General features: G+C 41.7%; 5 protein-coding genes across 6 annotated transcripts; 1 reads left to right on the top strand and 4 right to left on the bottom strand.

Moving 5' to 3' along the window:
• Positions 1-1559: 1559 nt before the first annotated feature.
• LOC120744971 lies at positions 1560-2954 on the bottom strand. Its single transcript, XM_040049568.1, has 4 exons — positions 2846-2954; positions 2650-2754; positions 2430-2570; positions 1560-2345 (listed from the first exon to the last, which is right to left on the bottom strand). The coding sequence occupies exons 1-4, from the start codon at positions 2877-2879 to the stop codon at positions 1912-1914; spliced, it is 714 nt and encodes a 237-aa protein (XP_039905502.1). The 5' UTR covers positions 2880-2954; the 3' UTR covers positions 1560-1911.
• Positions 2955-4586: 1632 nt separating this feature from the next.
• LOC120744957 (cerebellin-1-like) lies at positions 4587-6279 on the bottom strand. Its single transcript, XM_040049549.1, has 4 exons — positions 6124-6279; positions 5674-5781; positions 5438-5578; positions 4587-5350 (listed from the first exon to the last, which is right to left on the bottom strand). Exons 1-4 carry the CDS (start codon positions 6128-6130, stop codon positions 4926-4928), a joined length of 681 nt encoding a protein of 226 aa, XP_039905483.1. The 5' UTR covers positions 6131-6279; the 3' UTR covers positions 4587-4925.
• Positions 6280-9546: 3267 nt separating this feature from the next.
• ftr86 (finTRIM family, member 86) lies at positions 9547-14193 on the bottom strand. Its single transcript, XM_040049546.1, has 11 exons — positions 13494-14193; positions 13085-13180; positions 12750-12983; positions 12507-12660; positions 12304-12429; positions 12145-12195; positions 11978-12019; positions 11838-11879; positions 11592-11654; positions 11298-11500; positions 9547-10119 (listed from the first exon to the last, which is right to left on the bottom strand). Exons 1-10 carry the CDS (start codon positions 14001-14003, stop codon positions 11370-11372), a joined length of 1449 nt encoding a protein of 482 aa, XP_039905480.1. The 5' UTR covers positions 14004-14193; the 3' UTR covers positions 9547-10119; positions 11298-11369.
• Positions 14194-14601: 408 nt separating this feature from the next.
• On the top strand, positions 14602-17886 carry nudt8 (nudix (nucleoside diphosphate linked moiety X)-type motif 8). 2 transcript variants are annotated; one of them, XM_040049547.1, is made up of 5 exons: positions 14602-14712; positions 15450-16256; positions 16360-16492; positions 16831-16908; positions 17140-17886. In XM_040049547.1, the coding sequence occupies exons 2-5, from the start codon at positions 15451-15453 to the stop codon at positions 17323-17325; spliced, it is 1203 nt and encodes a 400-aa protein (XP_039905481.1). In that variant the 5' UTR covers positions 14602-14712; position 15450; the 3' UTR covers positions 17326-17886. The 2 variants fall into 2 exon arrangements, with proteins under 2 accessions (XP_039905481.1, XP_039905482.1); XM_040049548.1 differs by lacking the exon at positions 14602-14712 and adding an exon at positions 14817-14835.
• A 10-nt stretch (positions 17887-17896) lies between these two features.
• Positions 17897-21932, bottom strand: LOC120744964 (membrane frizzled-related protein). Its single transcript, XM_040049555.1, has 11 exons — positions 21811-21932; positions 21429-21596; positions 21135-21354; positions 20618-20748; positions 20405-20530; positions 19646-19722; positions 19339-19487; positions 19088-19218; positions 18865-18999; positions 18507-18634; positions 17897-18401 (listed from the first exon to the last, which is right to left on the bottom strand). The coding sequence occupies exons 1-11, from the start codon at positions 21914-21916 to the stop codon at positions 18177-18179; spliced, it is 1596 nt and encodes a 531-aa protein (XP_039905489.1). The 5' UTR covers positions 21917-21932; the 3' UTR covers positions 17897-18176.
• Between the last annotated feature and the right edge of the window lie 231 nt (positions 21933-22163).

The following is a 22163-nucleotide window of genomic DNA, read 5'->3' as shown; positions in this document are numbered from 1 at the left end:
CACCTGGGGACAAAACTGGCATGCAGTGTTATAACCTCAGATGTGATTTCAAACCAGAGATTGTTTGATACGGGTGTGAAAATGTGCCCGAGTTCATTTCAGTATGACGAAACCCATCCAGAAAAAGACTGCTTTCTTTTGGAGTAAAACAACTAGTAAAAAGGTCCCACTGCTGCTTGTTTGAAAAGTATAATGAAATACTACTAATTCTTTGAACAGTTTTCATTTCTTTTATTTTTCAGATTTAATAATTCAACTTATTGTGACAGAATGTATAAAAACTGCCCAGCAAATTTAACTTCTTAACATCTAGCTAGAGGCAGTTTTAGACTTAAGACGCATTTTGGCCTAATTTTTAGCAAGTTTTAAAAACTCTATTGATCACGAGTCACGGCTATTCTACTGATGACTTTTCTACTGATCACGCTATCAAAAACTAATGTGGATATTCAGTCTATTAAATGTCTTTGTGATTCAACTCGGGTATCATCCATCCGTCGTGCTTATCAAGAACCTGGTCGTGGGACCAGCAGCCTAAGCAGAGAAGCCCAAACCTCTCTCTCCCCAGACACCTCCCTGAGTTCATCCAGGGGAACAAAGAGCCATTTCCAGGCTATTTGACAGATATAATCTATTCAGCATGACTTAGGTTTGCCCCAAGGCCTCTTTCCAGTAGGAAATGCCCAGAGCACTTCACCCAGGAGGCGCTCAAGAAACTGGGAAGTGCTAATTCTCATTCCTGCCGCTTTACACTCTACACTACGAACCGCTCCGGTGCAACCTATTTCATTTCGACTCAACATGCCCAGCGTCCCTGCTTTTGAAGTTCTGCCTCAGGTCGGTGTTAAAGATCTCACAGACCGGGCCTCTGCCAGATTTTCCAAGTGCACCTTCGCTATACGTTTGTATAGTGTCCAGCATCTTTCCCCAACTTACCACCAGTTGGTATGGACACCTTTATGGACAAATCACTATTTGCAAAGAAGTCTTATGACAGACCCGCCTTCGGGTCTCACTATTGTTACCGATGTGAGAATTGAAGCCCCCCTTTAAGAATCACCAGATGACTCTAGACCACTTTGGTATACAAACCATGGCCGACTCAGTGACTATAAGGTGCCCAGGTCAACATGTACTTGTACAATTTAACATGTAAAAACATGGTGAAAGTCCTTCACCCGAACATCATTCTCTGAACCCCTGAACAGGTGACAGGTATACGATCAGGTTTAAGGTGGTACCGGATGAAAGATTAGTTGGATGCATCTGACTGATGTTATCGGGTAAATAAAATAAAGTATATTAAAATGGACTGAAATCCACCATATACTAAATGTTAAGACATTCATCTCATTGATACTGTATGTGTCATGTATGTCTGTCACCAGAGTGGTAATATGGTTTAATAAGGCTTCATATTCATGCTCACTGTAAGCAAGATTGTAAATAAAGTTTTTTTTTAATTTAATTGATATATGTGTGTTACTAAATATAGTTCAATATAAAGTTGGTCTGTGGAAAATATCAATACCTAAAAAAATAAACAGCATAGTACCATCAGTATTTCAATAGTTTAATTTTCCAAACAATCACACAATTGTTCAGGTAAAACAAACCTTTTGATTACAGTTCATGTAATTTTACAAGGTGCATGGCTGCTGATTGTATATACACATTACAGGCCATTACTGAAACAAGAAAATATATGTTTTTTTCAGAACAAAGATACTCTTATAGTTTCTTGGTTTAAGCTTTCAGATTGTACAAGCTGAATCAAAGCACGATGAATTTAAAACCGGGACTTTCTCAAAAAAATCCCCAAACAATAGACTGATGCAGAAAATTTCACCTAGCAGACTCTAACCATAAAAGTGGAGCAAAACTTGCAATAAAAACCAACCATCCTCCAACTTATTCAGTAACATAAAGCAGAAAGCCACTGAAGGTGTTGTAGTAGCTTTCATCACAGAGATAGCAGCCACTGCTTAAGGTCACAGTCACCATGTCTCCAACTTTCAGGTGCATGGCCACAACTATGGTGGCGCTATCTTCTTGGTCATTGGTATTAAACTCTTTGGCTCTTGCCATCACTTTATTGTTAACCTGCAGATTGGCACAGGCAGCGAGCATGTTGCCGGGAGACCCTGCGTCACTGAAGATGGTGACTGCGAGACTGTAGACGCCTGAGAAAGGAACGGTGAAGATGCCAGTGTTCATGTTGTAGGCTCCGCCCAAGTTAAGGAAGACATTTTTGTAGATGACGACCTTGTTCATTTCGCTGAAGGGGCCGTAACACTTAAAATTCTCATCGCTGAATAGAGAGACAGAGAAGGCAACGCGGCTGGCTGGAAATGCAAAAGGGAGATGGTGTGTTAGCAGTGCAAAAAAATCTGTTTTTGCTGTTATGTCCTTTATAATTGATCACTTACCTTCAACCACCCTGAGACTTTCTTTTGTCTTTTGGAAGTCCTTCTCCAGCTCAGTCATGCTCTTGTTAAAGTAGGTCTTCAGCCTGTTCACCTCTTGCACCATCAAGCAGCAACCACAGGAGAATTTGTCCGTGCTGCATGCTGAACACAAAGACACATTAACACACTTGCAACAGAGAATATATGAGCACACACTTTTTGTGCAGTCACAGTTCCTCACCACTGCCTGCGTTGGGGTCTGGATCTGGAGCAATCCGGACGGGTCCATTCCAGGAATATTCGTTTTGAGCAAACGCTGCATTCAGCAGACACAGCAGTACAAGAGCTGTGGAGAAAAATGTGAAAGAGATAAACCAATTAAGAAAGAGAAAGCGCTACTTACTAGATACCTGTTTTGTGTGTAAACGTAGGCTCACCTCTCATGCCGACACTAAATGATGGCAGCTTCATGAATGAATGAAAGGTAAGAGAGACTGATGAGCTCAACAAGAGTCATGGATATATATTTTTCACAGCGCTCCTCCCTTATTGCCTTCCAACTTTGACAACGCCCCTTGTTGGGTTTTTTCCTGTCCTTTTTACCTGTGCAACTGATAAAGCTGTATCATCACCACTTGATCTCAGCTTTAAAAATCACACAGAAGCAGGTACACACCCTGACTCTAAGGCTTTGTTGTGGATGCCGGTGAGGTGTCATCTATCATCTGGAAAGAGGTGTCAGTGTGTTCTCATTAGCAGACAAGGTGTAAAGTGCTGGTTGATAGTCTAGTGTACTTTTCTATGCACAGTTCTAACCTGCCTTTACAAAAGCACTGTCATTTTACATGCTTGTGCTTTCAGTGTGATAGATAAGTTGACATATTTTTGGTCCAACAGAAATGTGTTAGAAGGGCTCTATACACATGGCAGGTAGGAATGATTTCCTGTGTCATTCAGTGGCGCTTTTTGGTAATCTCAGTCTCTCACTGAACGTGAGAATATATGTATATAGTAGGAAGACTGGAGCAACGTTCTACACTGCAGGCTTATACTGTGTATATTATACAGTGTGGTGCTGTGATCATTTTTACATTAGGAAATAATCTGTGTAGATTAGAGTGAAATGAAAGGGTGACAAATGAAGCTGCCAGTACTCGTAGTTTCACATGATTTGTTACATTGTTACAGCATCTTAATTAGCTACAGAATGTATTCAGAATTATATACACCAATAATATATTTTAATGCTGCACTGTTTGTTGCAATTTAGGACATGATTAAATCTTGCTTTAGTCATCCATCCACTTCCGCTTATCCTTTTCAGGGTTGCTGGTACGGACCAGCTGTCCCTGGGTACCCTGGACAGGTCGCCAGTCTGTCACAGGGCTAACACATAGACAAAGACAACCATTTGCACTCACATTCACACCTATGGGCAATTTAGACTTTCCAATTAACCTATCCCCACTAAGTGCATGGCTTCAGACTGTGGGAGGAAGCAAGAGGACCCACGCAAACATGAGGAGAACATGAAAACTCCCAACAAAAAGTGGTGTAATTGACCTCAGGACCTTCTTGGTGTGAGGCAGCAGTGCTAATCACCATGCCACCATGCTGCCCGTTATTTAGAAAGCATCCATCCATCCTATCAAATTTAAGATAGAGGGTTGACTCAAGTGAGTTGTCTACTAATTGGATCAGTTCTTGGTCCTCCAAGGCATCCTTGGGCAAACACACATACCCCCAACGTAACCCTTGATGAATCTATTAGAGTGTGCGTAAATGTTAGACACAAAGTACGAAAATAAAAGTGCAGTTTGTATGTGTGTGTGTGTGTGTGTGTGTATATATATATATATATACATATATATAGTGAATGATACGTAGACTCTCTGACTGCTCAACTTGAGGAGTAGTAAGCCAGTACACAAGTATCATTTGATTTGGGCAAGAGTTGGATTACACCCTGCGCTGGTTGCTAGGCCATCACAGGACTTATTGGGAATTTCATTGGTGTGGAATAGCATTTATTTCAGTTTATCTTTTTATTTCACAAAGAAGATAATGATTATATATCCTCTATTTTCCACTCAAATTGTGAACAGCACACTATGCTAGTACCACCGTTACAACTTTGCTTTATTTGTTACAGAATGGATCAAAAATTATAACAAAGGCAACTGTGTTTTTTTAAAGATCTGATTTATTTCATCATTTTTATAGGCTTGACAGATTTCACAGACAAGTAATATAACATTTATAACTAAATCAAAATCAATAACAGTTATAGCCAAGACACTTCAACAATCTAAAAAAAAGATACAGCTGTAGTAATTCAAGGGTTAATCCACATAAGAGTGTTTAAGAAACATCTCTTCAGCATAATGACATACAATCTCAGAAAGAACAAAACAAGTCACTGATGTCACCATAGAAAATTTTCATCTAGCAGGCTTACATTTTGGCTGTATTAGGCAAACGTTGGTACAAAGCACACAGTGGCTACACTATGCCAACTTAATCAGAAGCATAAAGCAGAAAACCAGTGAAAGTGTTGTAGTGGTTGATGTCATCGCTTAAGGAGCATCCTTGGAGCAGCCTGACAGACAGCTGGTCCCCGGCGTTCAGCTGCACAGCCACGACAACACTGGTGCTGTCTTCAAGGTCCTGACCACTTCTTTCAATGGCTTCAGCCACATTTTCGCCGTTAACCTGCAGAGTGACACAGTTGCTCAGGGTTACGCGAGCAGAGCTGTAAACCGTGACGGAGAGGCTGTAGACGCCGGAGCGGGGCACGGTGAAGATGCCAGTCTCCACATTGTAGCCGTCTCCCAAGTTGATGAAGACATGTTTGTACTTAATTATGCTATCACTGGAGAAGGGGCCATAGGAGACCATGGCTGAGTTGTTGTTTAGAGCGACGGAGAAGGCGCTGCGGCTTCCTGGAAATGCAGAGAAGAAATAGCTTAGCGAAATGAGAAATCTATCAGCTTCGACTTTTAGTTTATTGGCCACTTGATGTCACTCACCTCTCATATTGTTGAGGATCATTTTGGAGCTCATGAGCTCGTCCTTCAGTTTGTTAATGCTCATGTTAAAGAACTTCTCCAACCTGCCTATTTGTTTCTGCATTAGACAGCAGCCACACGACGCCTGGTCAGTAACACACACTGCATACACACACAGATGAGTAGGTTTTCAGGTAAAAACATGCAGAGCTATATTAAGACATAAATGCAGACCTTTTTATTTAACAGCCTCTCACCTTGGCTTTGAACGGGGGCTTGCTGCTGTACATTCTCCAAAGGTCCGAGCCAGGAAAACTTGTTGTCCTGACCGAAAGCTGCATGCAGAAGACACAGCAATACAATTGCTGGAGAAAAAAAAAAGGGCATCAGACATCTTTGTTATTTTGAAATGTTGAACTGACTCTAAACCACTACTAGTTTCTACCTTTTTTCAATTTGTGGAATTGACGAGCTTAATTAGAGACATTCAACATCCCAAAATGTAAAAAATTCTTCTAATATACTTTTCATTTTCACATGGTTTAGTTTCCTAAATTTAAAATTCTAACATGCAGTCTTTAGTCCTTTTTGCCTACTAGAGTCTGAATATTTTGAACCTGAGCTAAATCCATTAATGTTCTTTGCAATTAAAAAATCTTCCTCCAAAATCTTATGTCAATGTAGATACAGCGTCCATCTAGTCTCACCTCTCATGTTGATGCTGATATATGGCAAATGATGATGCTTCTGAAGGGTGGAAGTTTGTACTGACTGATCATGACACGAAAGTAATGGATATATAGTTTTCTAAAAGCCCCTCCCTTGTAACCTCTTTTCACACGACTCCTCCTCTCTCTTTTTTCTTTGTTGTTCATCCCCTTTCCCTCTGTGACTTTATAGCTCAAGATGAATCTGTTTTTTTTTTCATCACTAGAGGCTCTCATTTTCTCAAATCCACACATTGACAGACAGCTTATGTGTGAGTGCTGCTCCAGGGTGCCTTGTTTGATGTTACACACATATCTTTGCTATGAGCAATTTTTTTTTTCTAGTCAGATTACTAAACATTGTTTTTGCACTCTCCATGTTCATGATTGAGTTAAAAACAAACAACAAACCTGCCTTTTTGGAAGGATAAACTGTGCTGATTGTAAGCAGGATTTATTTCATTGAGCTGCTGCTGAGATCAGCACGACCCTCTGACTGCCAGTAGTCCTACAAGGAAGCTCACCTGCATGTTGTTAGAGTCAGGTAGAAAACAGCAATGCTTTGAGGTAAATCCTAATGCCAATGCTAACATATTTATGATCAAACATTTCATTAATCATGTACACCATCTTACCATGTTAGCATGCTATCACTTTCTAATTAACCTTATAGGTAAAGTACAACTAAAAGACATTCATTCTTACTTATGCTGATGAACTATTTCAGTCCAGACCAATTTGTTTGGGCGGATCAATATTAGAGTGCTGCACCACTATAAGCTGTTGAATTATTTAAATAATTATATGCTGTGGACTATATACTTGGTCGCTTTGGAATCACATGATTGATACAATTGCCCCGACTGTGTGGCTGTAATTTGCTTAGTAGAAAGACTGAAACAGAGGGAAATATGTTTAATTATGTTTGAAGAGGTCAATGCAAGCCATAGACAAAATAAAAACAATCTTTTGCTTTCTTTGCTGACAAACAGGCTATTCAGTAAAGAGGGCCCAATGTGGAGATTTTGATGGCAGAAAAATTAAGACACGTGTAAGCCCCGTGTGACTCAACACAGAACCTGTACGAGCTGATTGGGTGGCCAGTGGTCACTGCGTACCTGCTTAATGCCCAGTAGAAATCTGTATTGAGGCACACAAGTAGGAATACAGTGGAACCACAGTGTGTCTCATGTTTAAAGCCTTTCTGTTAATCTCTGCTAATTATCTGCTTCCGATAGCTTTATACTGAGCAAACAGGGGTATTGCTTTCTATGCTGAAATGAAAGCTTATAATTACTCATTAGTATTTACAACAGCTGAATGTTGTATGAAAACACTCATTTAAACTGTAAACAACCCATTAAATTACAGTCTACCTCCAGATCGGAATCACTGTATTTAAAATTCAATGCTCTTCTTTATAATGATCATGTGTATTAGTGCATTACAGTAACTTACGATTCACTTTCCCCTTACTTTTGGCAGATTGGTTTTACTTGTCTGCCCTAATGCTTTTTCATGTGTCACCTGCAGACTTTCTTGGGCTTTCTTTGACCTGTGATGAATCTAAGAATAATAAAACTACTGTACTTTCTTATGCACAAAAAAACTACTACTCCACAGGAAGAGATTGTTGACTTGAATCCAGACTAATGTAGTTTGCGTGGAATTTAATCCAAAGAAAAAGTAATGCAAATCCAAAAAAATGTCCTTCCTGCAGCTTGACCTTGGTTCAACTTGCAGCAGTTTCCAACTATGTGAGTCTCAGCTAAATAAACCAAACCAAAAGTTCAAAAAAGATAAGAAACTCTAAAGAAGTTAGCGGCCATTTGCATGCTCGACTCTCAAAGTACAACTCAGTGGCTCAAATGATGTTGCTGGAGGCAGCATTAGTTTAAAAAGCAGAATCATCCTGTTCCTAATCTCTGCTTGAAGTCTCAAGAGAATATTTGCAATTTTAGCATGAAACAAGAGAGAAGAAAGCAGATAAAATGAAAGACCTCTGCTTTGTTTTTTTGATACTTTTTAGGATATCCATCCATCATGACTGATAAATATCAACCACTAAATCAACTTTCAGCTTTCTGCTGTTGATTGCACAGGTTTAAACAAAACAATTTACACTACTGTTACACTACATCAGATAAATCTGGATGATATTTAAAGTTTATCAGTGAGGTTTAAGTTTCCACAAATCCCAGAGCAGCTTATTTTTCCTTAACTCAGTCAGTAGCATACAGCAGAAAACCAGGGAAAATGTTCTCTGTATTCTACTGCCACCTAACAGTTAGCCTGCAGATCAGTCACCTTCATCCTGTCAATCAATTAATCAGTCAATCAATCAGTCAACCATCAATCCATCCATCCACTTTGTTCATGTAAGTAGGGAACCTTCTGCTCACAGTAAGGTTAATAATGGAGCTCCACAGGGTTCTGCACTAGGACCAGTTCTGTTTATATTATACATGCTTCCCTTAGGCAGTATTATTTGTATCATTTTCTGTGTCTAAATTCAGATTAAAATGACAGCTGGCAAAGAAGTGAGATATGGAACTCAACAAAACATTTACCTCACAGCAGGTGCGTTTCCTAAAGTTGCATCTTTTTTCTAACCATATCTAGTCTCACCTCAGATAATCTTGCTAACAGCATGCCAACATGTGCACCTCCCAGGTCTTTTGTTGTCATTGTAGGTCAGGTATCACCTCTCCTCTGGGACAAAAAAGGTGAGTGTTTTTACTTTGTGTCCACAAGTACATGCTTAGTCATTTTGCACTGAATATACTTTTGTGGTCATATTAATGATTGCAACACTAGCGTCACCAGGTTTAACCAATAATACTGTAGTATATTTATATATATGAGAACAGTGCCATTCTAAAGCACATGTTGTTATCTTAGAAGGCTGGGATTTGTTGTATCTATTTAGCGTGTCCAACTTTTTCAATCAGGGCAGGGTTGCAACAAACTGTTGCCAAAACATGTAAAATGAGATCTTCCTTGTTCTCCTGTGAATAGTGTTTGATTACTAACTAGTGCAAAGCAAGATAATTTCTGAATATCTGCACTGAGAGAGAAAAGACTTACACAAGAGTTTCCTTCGGAAGAGTAACAAGTCAGTAAGGAAGAACCAGAGTTAATCCTAAACAGACCAAACACAAATCAGGACTTTTCAGCTCATCGTATCTGTGTATGGAGAAAGATCGAAATAAATATGGGAATACTAAATATATTGTAAGTGCAGAATGGAGGGGAAGCTCTAGGCATAAAGGTCAGTGAGATATAGAGAAGATCAGCATTATATTGGTTATGTGTTTGGTCACATAAGAAGGAAGAAATAGACCCAATGCGCTATAAGATACAGTCAGTCAACTCATTTAAAAAAATTTTTTTTTTAAAAAAATGCTAAAACAGATCACAGAGGTATGTGTTGCAAGTTTATTAATCTTTTATTACTTACATAGACATATTTAAATTAATTTATATTATATGAATCATGGTTGGTGCAAAATCATTATGTAAACAAGAACTGACTGAACTAGTTCTCTCCAGAGCAAGAAGGCATCCTTGACATCCTTTTTAAAAACCTTAAGCTGTTACATTCTTGCAGCCAGATAAACATCTTTAATCAAAAACATCAGATAATTACTCTTGTGCACATCAGTCTAATTGGCAAATGGTTACTGTAGCACCTACTCTTGCCCAGAATCTGAATCCTGGGAACAGAGGGCCAGTGAACTGCTGCTGGTGTCTGTGGATGAGGGTAGCCTGGTTTTGGGTGATGCTGTAAAAGGCCAGAATCCCTGCATGCTGGTCCAGGTAGATGCCGATCCGTTTGGCCTTTGGTGCACCCAGCAGTTTTTCCTGGTTATTGTGCCAAAAGGAAAATCCGCTCCCAGACCAGTACAGACTCCAAGACAGCTCATTGTGGCCCAAACGGCTCTTGTCATCATTACTCTTGCGTTCTATCTCTTTGTAGGAAACTCCGATGGTGACCTGCATGATGGGAGTGAGGAAAATAAATTCAGTGAGGGGCACAAATGTAAGAGTCGTTTGCTAATCACTTAAAAAAAAAAAAAAAAAGTAATAAAAGCATTAAGAAATTTAAAGTTTATGACTTCATTCCACACTCATATGGTAGCAACTAATCACTCACAAGGTGACCAAATCCTGAAACCTGGATGAGATCAGAATTTTAAAAGTTAAAATTTTGCTATATTAAAAAAAAAAAAAAAAAAAAAAAAAAAAAAGAAACAAAACTTTAAACTACAAATTGAGACCATAGGATGACTAAGAATATATTTATCAAGGTCATAAATAAATTCAAAAGTAGGATCAAGTTTTCATAGATATTTATACAATGTTACTTTTTCTTTTGCAATCAGAAGAGTCGCCCCCTGTTGGTTATTAAAAGAGCACAAGTGCATTAAACAGGTTTTCAGAACTGGAGGTCATGTGGATCTTTTTTAAAAATAACCTACAAAAATAACATATGACAAATATGTATGTTGAACAGAATGTGTCTTTTAACGAGTGCAGCCGTGACTAATAGAAATGTCAGTAATTTTTGTATTTATAGCACTTCTGTCCTTAGGGCCTCTCTGGTACTCTAATACAGTATGACTTGGCATAAACTATGATGCAACTCTGTGCATTGTGTGAGAAAATGAATTACTTTCCAGGCAGAAAGTAATTGAAATGATTGGTTTCCTTTGAAGTTTCTGTATACATGGATTCCATTAGCCAATTAAAATGGAGCACAAAGGGCAGTTCCCTCTATTACCAGACTACCTGTGTAGACAAATGCTGGCTGCATGATTTAAATCCTCAAAAACATTTATTTTAATTAAAATATATAAAACTAAAAATGTTTTATAACCAAAACCTATCCTAAAAGGAATGGTAGGACATAGAATATTGATTTAAGCCTTCTTTAGTCAGACTTACTATTGTGAGACTTCTATTTTGCTTTTAGGTCTGAAGACTTTTATGGCATTAGAGTTCTTTCATAACCATCACTTAGCACTGACTGGGCAAACAAAGCATGTTAACTAATTCTACGACTCAAACAGTTACAGTTGAAAACACACACACACACACACACACACACACACACACACACACACACACACACACACACACACACATATATATTTTTAATCATATCCAAGCACCTTCTGGCCAGTCCACTCCACCTCCCAGTAATAAGGGCTCCCTCCCAGCGGCTCTTTGCAGAGAACCTGTCTCTAGAACTGGAATCGATCAGGATGGTCTGGTGGGTTCAGGTTCTCAGCCCGCATCGTTGCCTTACGATTGCCATCCGACAGCAGCACGTGGCGATACACTGTGTTGGGGTCCATAGTGGGTTCGAAACGAACTAAAGAAAGAGGATTTGTCATTTTAGCTAAGACTGGAACAAACAAAGGCTTCGATAAAGGGGTCTGTATTCTGGAGTACAAAAGACTTACATTTTATGAGTTCATCTCGAGTTTTTGGTTCTGGATTCATAAATCCCACTGATGATACAGAAGCTGTTAAGACAGAAAAAAATACACCATTGTAAAAAGGAAAAGTAACATTTAACCCCAAGATACTCTAAGAGGTATCTGTGAAAGGTCAGGTGAGCAAAGCTGTCCACAGCCAGCTTTTATCTCCTACAAGACGGGGTAACTGCCTGACGTGGATATCGTCAATGATAATGTTTGTGCTTTTACCTTGACGTCGAGGAGCAGGCAAGGGTGGAGGTGGGGCTGAAGCTTCATTCACAGAGAGAAGCAACAAACAGAACAGTTAAACTAAAGCATATCTAAACTCTATGACAGCCAACATTAGAGAAACTCTTTTCAAGCATTACCTCGAATGTAAGCAGAACCACCAGACCTTGAAGGCAGAGGCCCTGAGTAAAATATGAACTCAGTGTTTTTTCAAATGCCACATTAAAGTATATTCTCTCTGTGTGTGTGTGTGTGTGTGTGTGTGTGTGTGTGCGTGTGTGCGTGCGCGCGCGCGCGCATGTTTTACCTTGAGGTCGCAAAGGTGGCAAGGGTGGAGAGTCTGTTTTCATTTCATACACTACAGAAGAAAAGGGTTTACATGTAAAAAGGTGTCCTTTCCACAGTCAAAAGCTAACAGTCAAAACAAAGCTCATTTGTGCTTTTATTGGACTGGTATTTAACGTACCTGTACTTTGGGCAGGAACCTGAGCTGGTAGCGGGTCTGCAGGTAGTGGGCCTGTTGATACTGGTCCCGCTGGTAGCGGGCCTGCTGCTTCCGGACCACTGGTAGTCAAAGCCAAGGGGTTATTCACTGCAAAAGGAAAATTTTGACCTTATGTTATTAAGAGAAGAGAAAAGACGAGAAGAGAGTAGAAGAGAAGAGCTGACCTATTGTGATGATTTTTTCCAGGCTGCCTTTGCAGAGATCCTGAACTGACTCCTGCAGTTCTTTCATGACTGAGCGGACTGACGTCACCATGGTTTCCTCCTGCCCAATCACTGTGGCATCAGTCTGAACCAGCGGCTCCATGAGGAGGAAGTTCTTGAGAACAAATACCACAAATTCCACAGTCAGAGACTACAGATCTAGTTTAGCACTAAAATATGTGCACTCCGCTTCACACTCGTTACCTTCAAGAAACAGACATCGTCCTGCATGTCAGCCAGTCTGCTCAGCTCTTCACTCTTCCAGTTGAGCTGTGCAACCTGCTGCTCCAGTCTGTTGAGCTGCCCCTCAGCCTGGCTGCCTAAAGAGGCCTCGTGGGTAGAGAGGAGCTCGCTGACCTGGGTGCCTGTTAGATTCACGTTCTTGGCTAGCTCCATGAATAAATCTGTGCTCTCCTTCTCTAGAGCCTGGACCAAGGCCTGGTAGTGTAGACAAGCAAGATGAGGACATATTGTCACCACAATTTCATATTTTTCAAAGTAAACAAGGATGGCATGAATTAATAAGGTTTTCTACATGCCTTGTCTTGACGTGCAAAATGTGGGAGTTCCTTAATCTTCCTATCCGTCTCCTGGAGCCTCCTCTGTACCTCTGCTTGCATCTGAACAAGCTCTTTCTATACACAAACACATGTACACATACATTGTGAGGCAGTAATGACTGTACAGGCTATTTGTGATATTGTTACATAGTTTTGCTGGGAATCACTATAACATCAGTAAGGCGCACTTCAGACTTGTTTTTCAAGTCCTTCAAGATTAGCTTAAGAAATGTTTTAGTTACACTTGGAAACTGCATTTATAGTGGTGTATTTCTTTTACCAGCATTTTACTTTAATTTTAAAAGTTGTTTAGAGACCCAAAAACAAATAAACAAAAATAAAAGCAGAGTGAAAATATCACCTGAAATAATCACTTCCAATTACACACCTGTCTTTCTTTTCTCTCGTCTCTCGGTTTGACAACACGGTGTCCACTGTGTCCATGCTGGCAACACACCTCACACACACACTCCCTGTCGTCATGGCAAAACAGGTCCAGGGGTCGGCCGTGTTGGTGGCAGGGTTTGGGTTCCACAGAGGGAAGCTGTGGGTACACGCTGCCCTTTCGTTGCATTGTATCTGGCTGGACCTCCAAATAGACCGGCATGGATGGTGGGCCGGGGGAAGGAGCTGTGAAGGAGTGCTGCTTCAGGCTGTTGGTCCTCAGCTTCTCCATAGCCTCTGCTAGCAGGGTGCTCTTGGCCAGCGAGGGCCGAGGGTTAAACACCTGCCTACACTGGGGGCAGCTATACTGACCTTTGCTGCCCCCTTTGTCCCAGTGGCTCTGAATACAAGCCAAGCAGTATGAGTGTCCGCAGGGTAGAGTGGCTGGATCCTTCAGGGTTTCCAGACATACTGGACAGGCAAAGCTTTCCTCTTCAGTCCAACCTGAGGCCATGCTCGCTGGGAGGAGAGGAGCTTGAACTTTCTTTGTATGGATCACAAAGTTCTCTGTGTGAAGTCACGGAACTGATACTACAGCAAGCAGGTCAGAGAAATTAAAGCAATGACACCCAACAAATGACGAGGCTAAAATGTCAGTTCATATGAATCACCTGCTGCTTAAAACATGAAGAAACGGCTCAGGGTGGGGCTGGTTAAACAGGTGGAGTGAGGAGTCTATCAATCTGACATCATGGGTTTCAACAGTTTGTTGGAGCCTCCTAATGGAAAAATGAATTTTGCTGTTGATTTTTGCTACTCAAACGAATTCATTAACTTTAATCATCCAGTCACATTCATTCTTGCCAGGCAGTCTGCCCATAGGCAAAAAACTGTAAAGAGCACCTGTTTTAGTCTCCTCTGTAAAGGAAGCGGGCCTACACAGTCCAAACGAGAAGGACTGGTTTTAAAAACCTGTTACATAAACTGACATCATTTGGTGCTTTCCACGTGATTTAATAATAACGTAAACGTAACGTAAATGTCGTGTCTTAAAACCAAACCTCGGGAGGGGACAAAGAAAGCACAACAGGCTAAGCTTGAATGCTGTGCAATAAGTTTGGCGTCATCACGACGTGATGAGGGCAACACTGACGCGAGTGAAGCTAGCCGGCGCCATATTGACTGCTGGCAGCCGCCCAGCCGCTGCTGATTCAACTTTCAAGGTGAGCATTTTCTGTGTTAAAATGACGTTTTACTGTCATACTTGGCACCTTGGTGTGTTTTCTGACATACCGTGAAACACGTTGGGGCTTTGTCATAAGCCAAATCTGAGTGTTAGCTTTGGGGTATGAGCTACTTCAGCTGTTTGGTTTTTGTTTTGATCGCTCGGTCAGTTAGCCTGCGTGCGCTCCTTACTCGTTTTAAAGACACTGAAGATTTTCTCGCCCAAAAAGCCTTCTTTGCATGGGTTTAGTTGGCGATGAGGACGTCTGAACATTGACAATGTCATATTTTATATATATATATATATATATATATATATCGTCATCACTGCTAACAAATGAATACAGCTAGCTAGCTAGCTAGCTGTATTCAACCAAAGTTTGGGAGAAACTTGAGCCAAACGTGAACTCCGTATTCGAAGCTAATATATAAAATACGTTTGTGTGTCTTAACAGCTTTGAACAACAGTTAAACGTAACACCGAGATATGACTGTGAGAGCACAGTGACCAGTATTACTGTAGGTAGGTTTGGGTGAGCCTCTGATCTCGGTTAAGCCAGGGTATCTTCAGCCCTGTTTACCCATGTTATCTGATCCCTCACCTCCCCTGCTGGCAGAGACGAGCAGATTTTAGTTGATCATTCACTTCTTTCAAGTTGGTTTAACTAGCTGATGAACACAACTAATTGACTAATACATTTACGATCATATCTGTATGTTTTGTTTCCGTTTATAGGATGTTGGCAAGTTCTCGGATTCTGACTTGGTCTTGCCCCAAAAGATCATTACAGCTGTTAAGAGACTCTCATCTCTGTGGTTTTTCCGAGATCACGTGTGCTGGATGGCAGGGAGCAAGTCACGAGAAAGGAAGGAGACACCCAGAAATAAGCGGAACAGGCACCCACAAGGATGGACCATCCACAGAGACTGTTTATAGTTCAGCACCAGTATCTTCTTGTAGACAGACACGGTTTGAAAACCCTCTATTCAAAGCCATTTTATTAAACCACCACCATTCTGCCTCTACAAAAACCAAACAAGTGTGTGATCCTGTGCGCACTTACTGGAACTGTTTAGTCAAAATAACCTGCCTTCAGCGCTGGAGAAAACTTTGGGACTTTCGCCTGCCTTCTTTTAGCCGCACCAGTAAGACTCAGTGTAGCCTTCTTCAAAGCCATTTAACTCATGGACAGGACTTCGTTAGACCTCTCAGCTTGTCAGCACATAGTCCCTGGACTTTAGAAAACAAGCACAATAAACCACAACTCCCTAGCCTCAGTTTCCACCAAACCATAGCTACTCATCAGGCTGCCACGTGCGTGTCGGATACCTGGAGAGATTGCTTATCCCCTGGGAATGAAAACAGATGTCGACAGCACTTGGGCCCTAACTTGAAGCTCTACGAGTTGCAGAAGGGGAGGAAAGAACAAAATCAGAGATGGGCATCCGTCCTGGTCTCCCTCTGCTCTCTTGATGGGGAGCCTGCATTTCTCTTCACCCTGCGGTCCAGCACTCTGAAGGGCAGGCACAAAGGAGATGTCAGGTTAGTGGTAGATTAGAAGCAGGCTATGTCTTAAATCTTACTTATTGGAGTACTTTATGAGTCCTGCCTTTTTTTTCTTTTTCTTTTTTTTTGTCTTGTCCAGCTTTGCTGGAGGAAAGAGCGATCCTTCAGACAGTGATGTGGTGGCCACAGCATTGCGGGAAGCCAGGGAGGAGCTGGGTGTAAATGTGAGAATAGAAAAGGTGTGGGGCGTCCTGAAGCCACTAAGAGATGCGGTGAGTGGAGCTGTGCTGGTAGAACTCTCAAGTAGAAATGCATATTAAAAAATAATTGACAAAATCATACCATATTTATGTTACCCTAAATAAGCACTTACCACTGTTCTTTTTGTAAATTCATTGTTTGGTTGATAAATAATGGTGAAAAAGGATTATGTGACATTGTAAGAGCTCTGTGTTGATTATTTGGTCTGACCATCTGCCCAAAATACCCAAAGATTCCTTATACAAGTAGATAAAATAGAAATGAGCAGGAATTTCTGTAAAAACCTTCAAAACATTCGAATATCTGAGATAAATTTGAATTAAAAATCTGTTCATGTGTTTCGGTCCAGTCGGGCATGGTTATTGCTCCTGTGCTGGCTAACCTCGGTCCTCTAGAGGAGCTGAACTTCAAACCAAACCCTGGGGAGGTACGATCATCTGCCATTTTCTGTCTATTTGAAAAGAACAGGGTGAGACTAGAGTTGACTAGTCTCATGTTATTCTTGACCCTAATATATAGTACTGTGCAGAAGTCTTGAGCGACTCCTCATTGCTTTATATTTTGCTTCCAAGGAGCTGGACAATTTTTAAAAATATAATTACTCAAGCTGAATCGAATAAAAATGCCAAAAGTTTGAGAGTCTGTTTCCCGCTTCCAGGTGGATGAGATCTTCACCCTGTCCTTGTCTCACTTGTGTAACCCCCAAAACCGAGGCTACACACACTTCCGCACCGGTGACAAATACGGATACACTCTTCCGGTGTTTAGGAATGGCAAACATCGAGTGTGGGGCCTGACTGCTGTTGCCCTAGACCATACCCTGAAACTCATTGTCCCTCCATAATAGCGCACAACAACTGAACTCAACAACTGAAGGATTATTCTGACAAATATAAGCTTTGCACCAAGTGAATCTGAGCAAATCCAAAATAGTTTAATACAGCCGCTTTTGTTTTGGAAGGTAAATTCCTCTCTTGAATTTATTAGAGTGAGGAAGAAGCTCTTTCTGCTAGTGCACTTTCTGAGCCTTAAATTTGTATGATTGTTTAAAAATGAAAAGCAGGTGTTGGAAGCTTTTCTAAGGAAGAACGTGAACCTGGTGGGTCAACGTTATAATTTTACACCGAGTGATTCTTATTCAAACTCTTTACGTTTTTAGGTAAGTCTTTTAATTATTTCTATAATAAAAGTTACCACCTGGGTTAAAATAAAATCAGTGAGTTGCTTTCTCAGATCAATTATGTCACATGACTGTGAATTGTTAAATGTTTGTCAGGTTAGCAAAGTACCGCTGTGACAGCCTGTTTCCTGTGTTAGCTAACATTAGATCAACTGAAGTAATCGGAGTATTTAGGAGTGATGTGGTGTGTTGAAGAACAATGCAATAAACTTTGTTTTAAACATATTTTCTCTGCATGGTTTATTTAATTTACAAGATTGACATCAAAGCATTAAATAAATACAGCAATTTACAGTAAAACAGTCTGATTCCCGTCGGAGATCGAAAGCTTTCATTTTACTTAGCTGTCTACTTTAAAACTGCATGTGGTCTCATATATACTGAGCACATGTATTACAAACTGTGTTTAAAACTGTAAACCTTTGTTTCCACTAAGGTAAGTAAGGTCCTCGAACGCTCTGGTATTTCCTGCCTGGGCCTGATATGATCTCAAAGGTAACTGGACTGTCCCAGCTTCAAGGCAGTGAGCACTCCAAGGGGTCCTGTGAGTCTGGGAGAAGGTGGCAGTTGAAGGGCCAGCTGAAGGAAAAGAGATCCAGGGCTTGGCTGCATTGCTGCTCGGCCGAGGAGCAGACTGAGCGGCAGGGTTGGAGGACGCCGCCCTGAGGACTACACTGGGGCAGAAACATCCCACAAACCAGCCTCTGCAGAGGCTCAAAGCACGCCAGCTCCATCAGCACCTGGATGACAAAAGGAGGGGAGGGAGGATGGTTCGATGCCTGGTTTGAAACAGTTGCCAGCTACAGCTCCAGATGTCTGATGAAGCTTTTTGATGTGACTTTTACCCGATACTGTCCCAGGAGGGTGGCCGCTTCTCTCTGGTCAGCAATGGACAGCCAGATGTTGGGGAATGAGGTGAAGTTGTAGCTGAGGCCCCGACACATCTCTACTTCAATGTGCTCACAAGACGAGGCTACTTTCATGAGAGGAAATTATTCATTCAGAGAAACACTTACAAATAGAAACCACAAAACCATGTCGACATAGAGGTGAAAAGTGGTAACATTTCTATTTGGTTTTCTCAGAATATGAAGCCATCGGCAATTCCTGTTATTTCAACACTTAAGTTTCTTCCTGCTGCTTGTCATTGGCAGTGGAAACAAAAACTGGCTGTGATTGAGGTCAGAGATAAACCAGACTCACTAAAGGGAGGATAGGTGGAGTTGCCACAGCCCTGTTCATCCGCACCATCGGGGCAGTCGTTCCAGCCGTCACACAGCCACTGCTGCTGAACACACTCCCCTGTGCTGCAGGTGAACTGCCTGGGGCCGCATGTCCCTTTAAAAATAAAAAGGATGTAAAAGAGGTTTATAGAAAGCTAATGCAAAAAAAAAATAAAATGTAATATTAAAGTATGAAAACTCACTGCCCAGCACAGACACAGCCTGGTATGTTACATTGAAGCCACTGTCGGCCACTCCCTCATCAGCCACAAACACCACTGTCATGTGAGGGCCAGAGGAGGTCAGCTCTGGGGGGAAGGTGGTACCACAAAACCTGGCACAAAGGGAGAAGAGACACAAAAGGTACTCCAGAAAACTGGTTGTTTAACTAGCATGAAGGTAAATGTGTTTGTCCTTAGTTACCCTCAGAATTAAAGACTGTGGCACTTCTCACCTTCCGAGGACTCTTCCAGCTCCGGTGCTGACGCTGTCATGCACCTCCACATAGTCAAACTCACACACATCCTGAGTCTCCAGGCTGAAGTTTCTGAAGCTCAGCGTGATCACGTGACCCTCCTCAACAGATATATGCCATATACACAACTGGAAAACATCAGATTAGTGGAGAAAACTGCGTGGTGTGGTGTGGCTGTCGGACTGAGAATGTGTTATGCATGTGGAAGTACTTCTGAATCTTTATAATTTTGTGTTTTCAATTACTATTAGGATTATTTTTCAGTTTGAATGGTTTAGAATGTAACCTGCTGGTGAGGGTAAGGCCCGGGGTGGTTTGGACTTGCCAGGTAACCATACGGCCCAATCTTCTGCCCACCGCATTCTGTGAAAAAGAAAAGCATCTCTTCAGTGGCTCCCTGTTAATCCCAGAATTGAAGTAAATCCTTCTCCGCATATACAAGGTCTTGAATAATCAGACCCCATGTTTTCTTCAAGACCTCATAGTACCATATCAACCCAATAGGGCACTTTGCTCTCAGACTGCTGGTTTACTTGTGGTTCCTAGGGTATTTAAAAAGCAGAAAAGGAGGCAGAGCCTTCAGCTTTCAGGCCTCTATTCAATGGAACCAGCTGCCAGTTTGGATTCGGGAGACAGACACCCTCTCCACTTTTAAGATTAGGTTTAGCACTTTCCTTTTTGTTATATCTTATAGTTAGGGATTGATCAGGTGGCCCTGGATCCGCCCTTAGCTACACTGCAATAGACTAGGCTAACTGCTGGGGGATTCTCTTGATGCAGATGATGGCCGCCCCTCCCTGATTGTGGTTCTGCTGGAGGTTTCTTCCTGTTAAAAGGGAGTTTTTCCTTCCACTGTTATCAAGTGTTTGCTGGTAGGGGTTCATCTGATTGTTGGGATTTTCTCTGTTATTGCAGGGTCTTCATCTTCCAATATAAAGCACCTTGAGGTGACAGTTGTGATCCAATGTTATATAAATAAAAGTGAGTTGAATTGTGACCTTTGACCTTTCCTGTTTCTGTTTTAGTTCCATCTGTGGACTCTCACCCTTGTGCTTGTGGCTGCAGTTTGCCTCGTCCATCTGGTCGTGGCAGTTTGGATGACCGTCGCACACAGACACAGGCAGCAGGCAGCGGCCGCCGTCGCACATGAACTCTTCTCTGGAGCAGCTTTCTGAGAAAACACAATGTGCTAACTTGAACATTGTTGCAAAACATATACAAGAGTGAACGCATGTACTCCCAGATGCAGGCTACTGACTGTGTCCGGGGAGTACCGCCCTGTACTGGGCAGTGAAGCCGTTGCCTGCGATGCTGCCATCAGAGTGGAAGGTGACCCACACCGTACTGCTGTTTGTGTTGGCCGTCGGTGGCGCTACGTTACCACAGAACCTGCAAGGGAGACATTTGTTTTTGATCAGTCTCATTCTTGTTCAGCTTTGGATTGAACTTTGTGCCTGAGCCATGCAGCTATAAATTCTTAAAAGGATTTGTAAGCAGGAAATGTGTTACGTAGTTAGAGGAATTTAATGAATCACGTTACGACACTGTCCAGGAATGTGAGCAAAAAGGTCAACGTGTTGATACGTACAAAATTTCCAAAAACCCTTCAGTACATGGAAACGCTTTCCAATGATGCACGGGCTTTTGGCGCCATCTATCAGCAGTTTAGTGAAACAGCATAATGCTCCTACTCTGATTGTGTATAAAAATGTTGCTTGTGGAAATATGGAGGTGTGAATGATGTTCATAAGAAGGTATGTTTCATGATCGCTGACCTGGTGACCACAGAAGTCTGCTCGATCTGCTCCCGCACCTCCACCCAGTCAAACAGGCAAGGAGAGGGTCCCTCCACGGTCAAAGAGGAGACATGAATCTGGACCAGGTAGGGGGGCGGGACCTGAATCACCCACACACACAGCGAGTTTGGGGGGTAGGACGCAGGGTGATTTGGAGAGCTGAAACTTCCTTCAGTGTCAGTTAAAACACCTCCACATCCTGAGAGGCAGAGAGAGAGAGACCTTATGTCTTAGGTCAACAAAAAGTATTTTGGGTAGAGAGGCCAGACCTACTTGGTTCAGATGGAGGGATTCTGGCAGGTTGTGGTGCAGCTGTACTGTCCTCTTTACTTCTATTGATAGGGACTGTAGGTAAAGCTTGGGACTGTCCATCTCCTGCATGCTGTAGGCCTGAAGTGGCAGTGGTCAGCACCTGATCCTCCACTGCTTGGTTCTTTATCTCTAAATAAGGAAGAAAATACATCTGGGTCAGAAGATTTTTATGATGTGCAGTGAGAGCACTAGTCATGCTGAGAAACCTTTAAACTCCAGTATCTGTGAGTTCATGGTGTACTTTGAGGTTTTAGCATGGATCCTGGGTTTATGAAATCACTCAATCCTTTTAATCAGTTTGAGATTGTGGTAATGAAGCAGTTGATGTGCAGCAGTGACTCACGTGTGAGAATGAGGACCAGCATCAGTCCTAGGGCTGCTAATAGGAGCAGGACAGCAGCAGAGACCACTACCACCCCCCAACCGCAGCCCGGAGCACGCACACGCATCACACACACACTGAAAAATCCCCAGACTAGGCCTGAAAGAAATGCATAGAACACCTGTAATCTCTTTTTTTCCCACTTTGTTTTCTTCTTTTTTGTTTTTCAAGAACTGTATTCTGGGAAATGCATTCATTTGGAAATAAGGACATCACTGAAAACTTCCAAACTCACCACGTCTATTTAAAGTTGACATAACCCTGATGACATCACTATGATATGTTTATGGGATTTGTTTCCTTTGAGAATAGCT

The sequence above is a fragment of the Simochromis diagramma genome, unplaced genomic scaffold (genome assembly GCF_900408965.1).
Source record: "Simochromis diagramma unplaced genomic scaffold, fSimDia1.1 OVJJ01000611.1, whole genome shotgun sequence".
Lineage (NCBI taxonomy): Eukaryota > Metazoa > Chordata > Actinopteri > Cichliformes > Cichlidae > Simochromis > Simochromis diagramma.
The sequence above is the reverse complement of the archived record's forward strand: the minus strand, read 5'-3'. Positions and strand labels throughout refer to the sequence as shown.